Source organism: Nematostella vectensis, chromosome 10, assembly GCF_932526225.1.
Source record: "Nematostella vectensis chromosome 10, jaNemVect1.1, whole genome shotgun sequence".
Lineage (NCBI taxonomy): Eukaryota > Metazoa > Cnidaria > Anthozoa > Actiniaria > Edwardsiidae > Nematostella > Nematostella vectensis.
In genome coordinates, this window is record NC_064043.1 from 11,875,208 (window position 1) to 11,888,480 (window position 13,273).

The 13,273-nt window shown below is 42.8% G+C and overlaps 2 protein-coding genes across 2 annotated transcripts; one reads left to right on the forward strand and one right to left on the reverse strand.

The window, feature by feature from the left end:
* The first annotated feature begins 321 nt into the window (after positions 1-321).
* LOC5510605 lies at positions 322-2,452 on the forward strand. The gene has a single exon (XM_001631004.3). The coding sequence runs from the start codon at positions 445-447 to the stop codon at positions 1,189-1,191; it is 747 nt and encodes a 248-aa protein (XP_001631054.2). The 5' UTR covers positions 322-444; the 3' UTR covers positions 1,192-2,452.
* LOC5510620 lies at positions 2,340-10,789 on the reverse strand. Its single transcript, XM_048733475.1, has 9 exons — positions 10,575-10,789; positions 8,330-9,818; positions 7,912-8,165; positions 7,113-7,491; positions 6,360-6,613; positions 5,563-5,941; positions 4,810-5,063; positions 3,978-4,284; positions 2,340-3,435 (listed from the first exon to the last, which is right to left on the reverse strand). The coding sequence occupies exons 1-9, from the start codon at positions 10,642-10,644 to the stop codon at positions 3,192-3,194; spliced, it is 3,630 nt and encodes a 1,209-aa protein (XP_048589432.1). The 5' UTR covers positions 10,645-10,789; the 3' UTR covers positions 2,340-3,191.
* Positions 10,790-13,273: the final 2,484 nt, after the last annotated feature.

Consider the following 13,273-nt stretch of genomic DNA (forward strand, 5'->3'; position numbering starts at 1 on the left):
TAAATTAGAGTCATTTTCGTTGGATTCACTAACAGAACCCTAGCCCCTCTGCTTTGTTATAAGCTAACGACTGCGAATATCGTGAATAGATCCTGTTATCGAGCATGTTTTTGAGCACGAGGACTGGAAAAACCTGTTTTTTTGTCAATTGAACTATTTAACAGAACATTACGAATTACATTGTCTTAACAATCCTACCATCGAGGCAAATCCAACGTTTATTTTATTTTATTCTTACAATAGGTTTATACTGATTTATACACTATCGTACAGTGTAATTTTTTCTGAAGGAAAATCATTTTTAATTGATCTAGTTCTGAGATCGCGTGACATTGTATGTCGTTACAAACAGGTGAGATCAAAGACATTTCAAACCTGTTTTTTAATTTTTTTACCTAACAGGTTTACATTCAGTCGTAGTAGCTACGGTCAGACATATACACAATGGAGGCTACGATGTTCACAAGGATTCTTGAAGCGGTCAAAAACCGTACGTTTAAAGACGAAAAGCTCGATGTTTTGGAGTCTTATTCGAACGACGATTGTACATTTTTCAGCGCTGATCAGGTTGCGGAATTGGTAAAAGAGTTTACTTTTGACGACGAGAAAGTGGAAGCGGTAAAAATCTGCTCGAAAAATCTGGTTCCTCTAACTTGTGTGGAAGCTTCTGTGATATTGAAATCGTTCGGCTTCGACGACCGTAAAGTGAAGGCGCTAAAGCTCATCGGGGATCGGATCATAGACCCAGAGGCTTACAGCGTTTTCGACGATGATATTTCATTCTCATTTTACCAATCAGAAGTAAAGAGACTCTTCGAAGCGAAGACACAATGCTTCGACCCTGGCAATAATTATGGAGCCACCGAGCAAGCAACTAACCTGACTGGATATAACCCCTATATGGGAAACGGGGGGACACTGGAGTATAACCAAAACCCCGGTTACGGAGATTCGGCGGGCTTTATCCCCGCACCTGAATATGCTTATTATGGCAACTATGATCAATCAGCTTGGTATACACCAGCTCCTTATGGTGCCTCTCCGGAGATGGCTCCCTTGACAGCGTATGGGCCCTATCTAGGATATGGACAAAGCACAGATCAGTATTCGGGTAACACATCAAATATATACCCCGAATACCAAATTTTTCCTGCCCAACCAAGCGATGGATTCCCTCCATACTGGCAATAAAGTCAGTGAGAGACTCATACTCGCTGGAATCTGGAACGGGACTACGCAGAACACGAGTGGTGGATCCAGGGGAAGGGATTGAAAGAAACTGCAATAATTTATTGCATAAACTGCTCAAGTTTTTCTGCCCAACCAAGCAATAAATTTCCCCCCTACTGGCAATAAAAGTCAGGGAAAGAGTCAAACTGCAGGGAACTTGAGTGGTTGATCCGGGGGGGTGGGTGGGGTGATGGAAAGAGTGCAAAACATTAGTGGCAGATTGAGCGTGAAGGATTCAACACAACCCACCTCTAACCGCCCTCCCCCCAAAGTACTTTCTGTCTGGCCAAGTGATGGATTACCTACTGGCAATAAGCAGAGAGGGAGGGACATTGGCTGGAACCTAGAACGAGGCTGTTTGGAGAACACATGCCCCTCTCCCTTGAATACCAAGTTTTTCAAAGCGATGCATTGCCTCCTACCGGCTCCATACCACCATATGCTTTATTCGCCCACCCCCCCCCCCCCTCTCCCACTCACCTAGATAGGAGCCCTGTTTGTGAAAGGGAAAGCTCCTCCCACACACGGGCTCAAGAACAATCAGTTATCAATCAGTCGTCAATGAGTCAACATGTCATGACAAGTGCTCTGAGCATTAAATTTTATATTCTAAACTTAATTAAATATCATTCCTAGGGTTGTCCATCTAAAAACGTTTCTATCTATCGTAAAATAATGCTATAACAAGCTGTGTGCGATCTAAATTACGAGCATTTTTTATCACGCGCGAGAATAATTTATGTTGATGCGCTAGATTATGGATAGTGCAAAATTCTGAATTTTGCACCAAAAACTTGAGTGGACAGCAAATAACTAATTTATCAATCTCTTCACACAACTGTCTTGTTACCTGTGCAAAAATAGTTTTATTCCAGCCGACTTAGGCTCAGAGATAAGCAATTTTACCGGAGAATTATAATGACCGCTAGCGTGGCAGTGTTCTGATTATAATTGCAAATTTGAGCCCGGATGTGGGAAGGAGCTTTCCCTTTTCATAATGGAACCTCGTATTTAAACAACTTCAATTTAAAAAATGGAGGATGGACTCCAGATACTAGTTTAACGCAAGATTTATGTAGAGCTAATTAATTAATTAATTCAACTTATGCTAGATTTTGGCTGGAACCTTTATTTGAAGGAAATCCACCAACTTACAGTGAATTTTGCAGTTTAACATTTAAAGAATAGATGATACATTTTGAATGCTGTTTGCTATCTACCACTCGCCAATCAGACGAATGTTTAAACAAAAATGCTTGTTAACGTTGCGCTGTTTGTCACAACTTCTGGTACCCCTTTACCTCCCGACCAAAAGAGGAGGCCGAATACAAAGCGTTAGACCCCCACGCCTCATAATATGCAAACCATCCCCTCCCCACAAAATATCCTGGCTTCTCGCAACATAAAGAGTGTGCAACTACATTTTGCTTATTTTGTGCTGTGAATGAAAGGACCCAGCCTTAGCATTAACACCGTACTAACATCGTAGCAACTCGTACAAACAACATGGTATTGCTTACTAGAAAGACTATAGACTAGCTTTAGATAAAACCCTAAGTCAGGCGCGTTCTCAGGATTGGCCAAGGGGGGGGGGGCTGCGCAGTCAGGTATATGGAAAAAGGATAAAATTTGAAGATCCCTTTATAAGAAATGACCCACTTTTTGGCCGCCAAGGGGGTGGAGGATGCGCGGAAACCCCTGTGTACGCGCCTGTAAATGGGGTCCGTTTAGACTTTAGGGAATCAGGCAAATAAGTCAAGACACGGTCGAAGAGGTATGTCTTACTCCTCTGTGAAAACGAAGTAGTTTCGCTAGTAGAGTAGATTTGAGCAGAGTAGTTCCGTTTTTATTGAGGCGCACATACCACTTCAACCTTGTCGTGTTAATTTTCGGATATGTCGAATAAGTGTGCAGTTCCAAGTCGAGGAGTCACAGAAGAAATCATTTTCAATGGTCAAGCTCTAGACTGGCATATCCTTGCAGACAGCATTTCGATCGAAGCTTCCCTTGTCAACGTTCCATTTCTCCGTACCAATCATATTCCCCGTAGGTTTATAGTAAGCGGCCCAATAGGTGCAATCGAATCCTCCGAACATCCCGCGGGACCGACCGATCCCGAGCTGAGTGCTGCTTTTCCATACGAGCTGAGAGAATAGACCAACGGGCTGATGGCTATTGAAGTTGTAGTTACACACGTCTTTGTACCTGGAATAGATGATATTTGTTAATTCCACTGATTCCTTTAATGAGAACGGCGTGCGTGACATCAACAGCGAACGGCGTGAGTGACACTAAGCAAACTACATATTCGTGGTTGCATTCTTGCGCGCCAAGTCCCACTCACAATTCCATGGGGAAGTAGGGTAAAGTAAAAGATTAGAACATATGCCAAAATCTTTAGAACCAAAAATTGAAGATTCGCAAAGTTGTAAGAGATAAATGTCAAGCACAACCTCCCTACCGTCGTTTTCGCCTAACCCGGCCACTTCCATATAAGGAATACTTAACCTATTCCATATTTGTCATTTTAAGGCGTTCGTACCGCAGGGGTTGCGTATACTTTATGACTTGTAACCAGAAGAGAAAAACAGTTACTGTGACCATCTTTAGTTAGCTGAGAAGGTCCCTGAATAGAAACTAAGTTTCCTCGGTACCAGACCCCCAAAACGACAACGTTTTCTTCATATATTCCGCTCCCCCGACCAAAGAGGCGGAAAGCATAAAGCGGTCTCCATGTCAAATCTTACCATCTATCCACCACGTCAATACCGTCTGCCTGGCGGTCATCACATGCCACTGCGACATTCTGGCCTAAGTGCCCTCTCCTATTTGTTCTGATCATGTGAGACCTAGCCATCTTGGCCGCCCATGCTGATGCGTACCCTGACAGCTCCTTGTCTAGCTGCATGGGGGGTGCGTTATGGATGTGCCGGTAATAATTGTGACGGTTCAATGCGTTGACTTGGAAATCTTGGCTATTGGATGTTGAAGTAGTTGTTACCACAGGTGGTGTGGTTGTTACTGGAGCTGGCACAGCGGTTACTGGTGGAGAAGCTGGTGGTCATATGTATTCAAAGTTGAGTGATCTTTTGGGATAATAATATTAAATTCTATTATATATAATATATTATATATTTATATGTATAAATCCACTCACATACTATCATGAATCTTGCAATTTGATTGGCTCCCGTAATTACTATCTATTGAGCCATAGCTAGTGAGTAGTGAAAAAGTTGTGAGTAAGTACGCAGCTGCTTTGTCTCCTATTATCTTTGTTCTACAAAGGGGTTCTTTTGTCTCTTTCTCGTTCTTTGTATCGAGGTGCGGATATTGTTCATTTGCCCAATCAAATTGCAGCTTGTAAGAGCTGCGTACTGACCCAAAGTTGTTGCCTTTCGCGACAAACGTGTTTTTTTTTTCAATGGGAATTTTTAAATCGCTATTTTTTTTAAGGTAAGTGGATTTATACTAAAACAATTAGACTACTCGTTCTCGTTTTCTATGGGTCTATGAGTTTTTACATCAATCACAAGTTGCCAAATAAAAGTTTGAGATATATTATTCAGAAAACTATACCTGTTGTTTGCCCTGAGTATGGATTACAGACAGCATTCCAATCGAATCTTCCCCTATCTACGTTCCATTCCCTTGAGATCTCATAGTTTCCGGGTGGCTTGTACACAGCGACCCAGTAGGTACACGCGAATCCCCTGTAGTTCCCTCGGGACCGACCAACCCCGAGACTCGTACTACTTTTCCATACGAGTTGGGAAAATAGACCAATCACGGGCTGGTGGGTATTGAAGTCGTAGTTGCACACGTCTTTGTACCTGGAATAAAATGTAGATTAGATATACGGAAACCATGGGCATACAGATACTTTCTATCAAAAGCATTTACAGAGGCAATTCTACAAAGGGCGGATGCCGAGGGAGCAGATTGGACATTCAACCCCTGTTGCAATAACCACAAACTCCTGTATACATTGCTCGTTACTTATTAAGTAAAATAAAAGAAAATACAAACGGGATCAAATTGTGATTCGGAATTAAAGACTACAATGTATAAATTAACTGTGACAGTGAAATTTCTGTATATTTAGAACCTTTCAGCATTGTCCTTGGATTAAGAATTTATTTCTAGTGTTGATCATTGAGATTTGGGGCTCTGAAACGTAGCCACTAAAAGAATGCCAAATGTGTAGATTTTAACTGGATTATTTTCCTGCACTAATACGTGTCAATGTTAGCAACAGGGAAGTCTCCTCTTGCACGAAAAACGATTCATGATCAGTCCCCAAATCTCTCTTCTTATCGCCAGTTAACTTACCAGCTATCTACTACTTGAATGCCGTCGTCCTGGGTACCATCACACTCGATTTTAGTATTCGATCCCACGTCACCACGATAACCCCGCGTGAGCGTGCCAGACTGGGCCATCTTCGCTGCCCAAGTTGACGCGTACCGCGAGAGCTCCTTGTCCAGTTGCATCGCTGGCGCGTTATGGATACTTCGATAGTAGTTATGACGATTCAGTGCGTTGAGTTGATATTCCTGGTAATTGTCTGCTTGTTGGGTTGTTACAGGTGGAGTTGGAGTTGTTGTTACCTCAGGTGGTGCGCCTGTTGCTGGTGGAGTTGGCGGGGCTGTTTCAGGAGTTGCTGCAGTGTTCGTCACTGGAACAGGCGCAACTGTCACTGGTGGAGGGGCTGGTAGTCATATGCATGCATATACGTGAGTGATATTTGCGAAAGACTAGCCATCATATCATACACTAGTACACTAACTTTTCATATAGCTACAGAAGGACAAAAAGCAATGATTTTCTGGCACGAAGAGCCGTCTCGGACTCGTAAGCGCTGAGTTGGGGTCCTAGATTGTTTGGATTTTATCGCTGCTTGCTCACTATATCTGAGGAGTTGGGGTTTTCCCGAGTCCTAGACGTCTTACACAGACACCTCGATGCGACTCTGTCCTATCTGCACCAAAATTTTTACTTCACACCCAACAAGATTTGGCAATAGCCCGTGCATGTGGGCCTGTTATCAGCTTTTAACCTTTAAAATGGCTGTATCGTGCAAATGTTAACAAATGTTATAGGTTTGGATCTTGCTAAAAGAACTATACCTGTTATTTGCCCTGAGTCTGGATTACAGACAGCATTCCAGTCGAAGCTTCCCTTATCCACATTCCATTCCCTTGAGATCTCATAGTTTCCGGGTGGCTTGTATACAGCGACCCAGTAGGTACACGCGAATCCCCAGTAGTTCCCTCGGGACCGACCAATCCCGAGACTCGTACTACTTTTCCACACGAGTTGGGAAAATAGACCAATCACGGGCTGGTGGGTATTGAAGTCGTAGTTGCACACGTCTTTGTACCTGGGATAAAATGTAGATTAGATATACGGAAACCATGGGCATACAGATACTTTCTATCAAAAGCATTTACAGAGGCAATTCTACAAAGGGCGGATGCCGAGGGAGCAGATTGGACATTCAACCCCTGTTGCAATAACCACAAACTCCTGTATACATTGCTCGTTACTTATTATGTAAAATAAAAGAAAATACAAACGGGATCAAATTGTGATTCGGAATTAAAGACTACAATGTATAAATTAACTGTGACAGTGAAATTTCTGTATATTTAGAACCTTTCAGCATTGTCCTCGGATTAAGAATTTATTTCTAGTGTTGATCATTGAGATTTGGGGCTCTGAAACGTAGCCACTAAAAGAATGCCAAATGAGTAGATTTTAACTGGATTATTTTCCTGCACTAATACGTGTCAATGTTAGCAACAGGGAAGTCTCCTCTTGCACGAAAAACGATTCATGATCAGTCCCCAAATCTCTCTTCTTATCGCCAGTTAACTTACCAGCTATCTACTACTTGAATGCCGTCGTCCTGGGTACCATCACACTCGATTTTAGTATTCGATCCCACGTCACCACGATAACCCCGCGTGAGCGTGCCAGACTGGGCCATCTTCGCTGCCCAAGTTGAAGCGTACCGCGAGAGCTCCTTGTCCAGTTGCATCGCTGGCGCGTTATGGATACTTCGATAGTAGTTATGACGATTCAGTGCGTTGAGTTGATATTCCTGGTAATTGTCTGCTTGTTGGGTTGTTACAGGTGGAGTTGGAGTTGTTGTTACCTCAGGTGGTGCGCCTGTTGCTGGTGGAGTTGGCGGGGCTGTTTCAGGAGTTGCTGCAGTGTTCGTCACTGGAACAGGCGCAGCTGTCACTGGTGGAGGGGCTGGTAGTCATATGCATTCATATACGTGAGTGATATTTGCGAAAGACTAGCCATTATATCATACACTAGTACACTAACTTTTCATATAGCTACAGAAGGACAAAAAGCAATGAATTTCTGGCACGAAGAGCCATCTCGGACTCGTAAGCGCTGAGTTGGGGTCCTGGATTATTTGGATTTTATCGCTGCTAGCCCACTATATCTGAGGAGTTGGGGTTTTCCCGAGTCCTAGACGTCTTACACAGACACCTCGATGCGACTCTGTCCTATCTGCACCAAAACCTTTTTACTTCACACCCAACAAGATTTGGCAATAGCCCGTGTATGTGGGCTTGTTATCAGCTTTTAACCATTAAAATGGCTGTATCGTGCAAATGTTAACAAATGTTATAGGTTTGGATCTTGCTAAAAGAACTATACCTGTTGTTTGCCCTGAGTCTGGATTACAGACAGAATTCCAGTCGAAGCTTCCCTTATCCACATTCCATTCCCTTGAGATCTCATAGTTTCCGGGTGGCTTGTATACAGCGACCCAGTAGGTACACGCGAATCCCCCGTAGTTCCCTCGGGACCGACCAATCCCGAGACTCGTACTACTTTTCCACACGAGTTGGGAAAATAGACCAATCACGGGCTGGTGGGTATTGAAGTTGTAGTTGCACACGTCTTTGTACCTGGAATAAAATGTAGATTAGATATACGGAAACCATGGGCATACAGATACTATCTATCACAGACAATAGTACCAAGGGCGGATGCCGAGGGAGCAGATTGGATCTTCAACCCCCGTTTTACTAGCCAGTCCCCAAATCTCTTTTCTTATCGTCAGTTAACTTACCAGCTATCTACTACTTGAATGCCGTCGTCCTGGGTACCATCACACTCGATTTTAGTATTCGATCCCACGTCACCACGGTAACCCTGTGTGAGCGTGCCAGACTGGGCCATCTTCGCTGCCCAAGTTGAAGCGTACCGCGAGAGCTCCTTGTCCAGTTGCATCGCTGGGGCGTTATGGATGCGTCGATAGTAGTTATGACGATTCAATGCGTTGAGTTCGTAGTCTTGGTAATTGGCTGCTTGTTCAGGTAAGGGTACTACTTGGGATGCGTTCGGAAGTGCAATTGGAGGTATAACTTGGGATGCGTTCTGAAGGGCAATTATAGGTACAACTTGGGATATGTTCTGAAGTGGTACTTTCAGCACCGCTCGTGATATGTTTTGAATCTCAATTTGATGAATAACTTGTGGTACAGTTTGGGGTGCAACTCCGGGAACTGCTTGTGGTAGAACTTGATTTGACGGTGGAACTTGATTTAAAGGTGCAACTTCTGGTGCAACTTGATTTGAGGGTGCAACTTCTGGTGCAACTTGATTTGAGGGTGCAACTTCTGGTGCGACTTGATTTGAAGGTGCAACTTCTGCAGCAACTTGATTTGACGGTGGAACTTGATTTGAAGGTGCAACTTCTGGTGCAACTTGATTTGAGGGTGCAACTTCTGGTGCAACTTGATTTACGGGCGTAACCTGTGATGCAACTTGATTTACGGGCACACCCTGTGATAAAACCTGGTTTAAAGGTGCAACATATGGTGCAGTCTGTTGCGCTACTTGATTTGAAGGCGCAAACTGAGTGGCATTATGATTTGAGGGTGCAAATTCTGATGCAACTTGATTTGTCGGCGCAGACTGTGGCGCTACCTGGTTTGAGGGCGTAACCTGTGATGCAACTTCATCTGACGGCACAACTTCTGGCGTAGCCTGTGGTGCAACTTCTGATGCAACTTGGTTTGAGGGTGCAACTTGTGACGCAACTTCACTTGAGGGTGCAAACTCTGGCGTAGACTGTGGTAGAGTTTGATTGAGGGGCGCAACTTGTGATGCAACTGGACTTGAAGGCGCAACTTCTGGCGAAGGCTGTGGCGCAGTTTGATTTAAGAGCGCAACTTCTGTTGCAGCCTGTGGTGCGACTTCTGGTGTAACTTGATTTGAGGGCGCAATCTGTGACGCAACTTCACTTGAGGGTGCAACCTCTGGAGTAGACTGTGGTAGAGTTTGATTGAGGGGCGCAACTTGTGATGCAACTGGACTTGAAGGCGCAACGTCTGGCGGAGGCTGTGGTGCGACTTCTGGTGCAACCTGATTTAAGGGCGCAACCTGCGGTGCAGCGTTTACATCTTGTTGAGCATCTAGAGGGGCGGTACTAGTACTTATTGGAGTAACTTGGGGCGGGAGTTGAGGCGCGGGTTGAGGCGCATCTTGCGACATAACAGCTGATGCAACTTGGGGATGGTTTTGAGGGCCTACTTGGTCAGTAACAGTTGGAAACCCTGTTACAATGATAAACAAAAATAGCTAAAGCTGACACTCATACGTTAGCTAGTCCAGCTCTTTTTTTGGTAGTACCAATGGTAGAAGAAACTAAACGTGGTATTGATATGGCATCAGGTCCGTATAATAACGACCACACGACGAATTTTGGCCACAATACTACTATTGATCTGATCATAGCCGGCATAACATTCGTTATTTTTGTCCCTCATCAAATTCAAATGTCAAAAGGGCGCAAACAAGCAAAAGCAAAGGTTTACGACGGTAATGGCACAAGGCAAACGAAATTTAAACATGTGTTATTCGATTTTAATTTTTTCTTTGACCCAATAATATTGTCTATAGGAGACCCTCTAGCGTTGCTATTAAAACAAGAATGCTCTACTTCCAGTATGTTGTCCACCACCCATGCAATACCGGTCACCCACGGGGCCATTGACCCACAAACCAAGACCACCTGCTTATTATCGCGACTTCTAGATCCTGAATAAATCCTAAAAAAAATGCAGTTTAAACAAAAATGATCTAATTCATCCCTTGTACTAAAATTACCGAAATTGCCAAGTTATACACACACGAACCACAGTAAACAGATAACCAGAAAAAGAGTTATCGTTTTACTTGAACTTAAATTTCTAAATTCTGCAACGTTATAACTTGTGCAAGATATTGTTAAATATTTTTCACCTTATTCGCGGAAGGGGCCAAACCTCGTGGTTTCTATTGTAATGTTAGAGTGGTTTTCCTTGGCATACCTGATGTAGTGATTGTCGTCGTGGTTAGTACGACCATTAAGACTATAAATTCAAGTTGCGATGCGGCCATCCTGACCGATTGATCGGCGGTAGTAGTTAGATATAAATATTAATATCTCTTCGATCCTTTCCCTGGGTGGACGACAGGAGGCGGTGGTGCTCACTAGAGCGGTTGAATGCATATCGAGAAGTCATATAAGTGCGATCAACCGATAGTTTAGATACCAACGGGGTAATTGCACGGTGAAAAGAGATTTTAGGGAATGTTCATTATTTATGGCCGAAGCGGGGTCGGTTCCCACATGGGGGGGGGGGGGGGGTTATAAAAGTTTTGGGTACGTTGATGGGGGGGGGGGGGGGGTGGGGGTCATAAAAATTTCAATGTGATTGAGGGGGGGGGGGTCAAAAATTTGTGTACCTTAAAAGTAGGAAACTTTTTTATTTATTATTATTGAAATGAGTAATCAAAATGTAAGAAAAGCTGTTTCCTAGTGTTGCCAATAACATATTTAGGCTGTTGTTGAGCTGTAAACGCTTTCCCACATATGACAAATTCAACAATGTTTATAACTCGGTAGTAGACCAATAGGATAAATAAAAAAACCCTGAAATATATACATTTGTAAAATATACTAGGAATCTAGTACGGCAGGTTATTAGATAATGTCAATGTGTAAAAAAGTCTGACTCGGATACCTTTGCTTTGGACACCCCCGCAAGTACCAGATCTGTGAGATCTATCAGACCAAGGGCACAGGACGATTTTATCTTTTATTAGGACAGTCCCATGCAGTAAAATATAAAATTGTCCTGCGTGATATGCACTAGTGATATGGCATGCAAAGATACATATAGTTATACATACATATTCTTTTCTACAATGCCACCTATATTTTGACCTATTGACAATAAGAAATATTATTTCTTGGTTGTTTTTCATTGCAGATTTGTTTATATGTTTATATCTCGTATTATAAACGTAGTTTATTGGATTTTGAAAGAGGAGGGGGGTAAAACAAGTTTTTGGGGTTTTTGGGTTTTTCCTGGGGGGTCAACAAAGTTTGAATGTTGACAAAGGGGGGGTTGTACAGAAAAATCAAGCATATCAATATTTGGGTGACCTTAAAACTCGCTCGGCCAATCTCTTGGAGGCCTGGGTCTAAGGGCTTTTAAAGGCTTGTGTGATAAAGATTTGACCAAGCGATAAAGTTTTTTTTGACACATTTTTGCCTCGAGTCTCAAATTGACAGGAATCAGCATTTTTCACCATGTTTTCTGGAGATCATGGAGCGGGAAAACTTTAGCTCTTCTAAATATGGGCATCAATGCCCATATAAGGCAATGCATACGAAAGACACTATCCGTGGGGAATATGTTTGATATGTGGTCAAAATAATGCGGAATAATATTAAAGTAACGATCCAGGTTTATTAAATGATCTTTGATCTTACAGATGAATATAATATTGCATACCTGTCAACCTCCGAAAACCTCAAGGCTTGAGAATTTTTTTGGGGGAGGGGTGGGGTATATTCATTTTTTGGGGGAGGGGTGGGTATAACCTCGCAGGCGTTTGCCGTAAAGAAAGCTTTCGCGAACAAATCCACTTATAGATCCCACGAGGGTGTTAGATAAATTGCGCTGCGCAAGGGAATAATTGTTTTAAATATTTTAAAAGAAAATAGGCAAAATGACGATTTTCTATAGAATAAATTTTGGAAGCGATAAAATCGCTAAAAAGCGGGAGATTTGGTGCTCAACGCGGGAGAGCGGGAGAAGGGGTCCAAAATCTTGAGACTCCCGCCTAATGCGGGAGAGTTGACAGGTATGCATATGGTGCCGTTTTCGTGGGTGGTGGAACATGATGCATAATGAAAGTGCAGGGAAGGGGGTTCTACACAAGTTTATGCTGAAAAAAGTCATGCTGGCTCCGCTTTTAGGCAGTGCCTAAATCTATATATTATGTTTCTTTGAAACACGTCTGCACACTGATGTCGAAACCGGCAAGAAAAGCTTAACCCTTCGGTCACAAATCAACATTTTAATTCGCAGCAGGTCACGTGACTTAACATAATATTTAATAGCGGAGCCAGCTAGATCCTTTGCATAATAAAAAATTATACAAAATAATTTTATGTATGATTCATGCATTTCTTTTTATTTTGCATGGGCAAAGAAATCAGGAAGATTTTACGTTGTTTTCTTACAGACTTTTTCATATTATAATAAACCTTCTAAGAGCAAGCGTGCCCCTTTTGCCCCGTTTGTGCGCTTTTTGTGATAAATTTACGTATTGACGATGACAATGTACACTCCACCCCACCTTTTCTGGAAAGGGGGCTTGTTCACAGCTTTTTATTTCCGCATCTGCAAACTCTGGGGCGTAGACAGGAATTCCCGAGGGGAAGGAGAAGGGTGTGATAAAACGTACCCTACATGGAGGCACTATCTTGGATTTCCTTCAGACGTTAATTAATTTTATTGGCCAGCACATGAACATACAAGGGCGCTAGGATTTTTAAAGAGGGGTGTGCATAAGATGCTTTTTTAAAAGCATTAAAATGGTAGGGGATGCGTCCACTCTTAGCTACGCTTTTCTCGTTTTATTGCTGCAGAATCCTTTTAAGCCATTTCACGCACCAATAACAAAATGTATCATTATTTTCATTATTGCAGTTCAAAAACAGTAAAGGTATAAT

Excerpts from the sequence above, each read along its gene's own strand:
- LOC5510620 (XM_048733475.1), bottom strand. The coding sequence starts at position 10,644 with ATGGCCGCATCGCAACTTGAATTTATAGTCTTAATGGTCGTACTAACC. Across the intron at positions 6,614-7,112 it reads ATTCAAGTAGTAGATAGCTG|GTACAAAGACGTGTGCAACT; the intron begins GTAAGTTAACTG and ends ATTTTATCCCAG. Across the intron at positions 5,064-5,562 it reads ATTCAAGTAGTAGATAGCTG|GTACAAAGACGTGTGCAACT; the intron begins GTAAGTTAACTG and ends ATTTTATTCCAG.
- LOC5510605 (XM_001631004.3), top strand. The coding sequence starts at position 445 with ATGGAGGCTACGATGTTCACAAGGATTCTTGAAGCGGTCAAAAACCGT.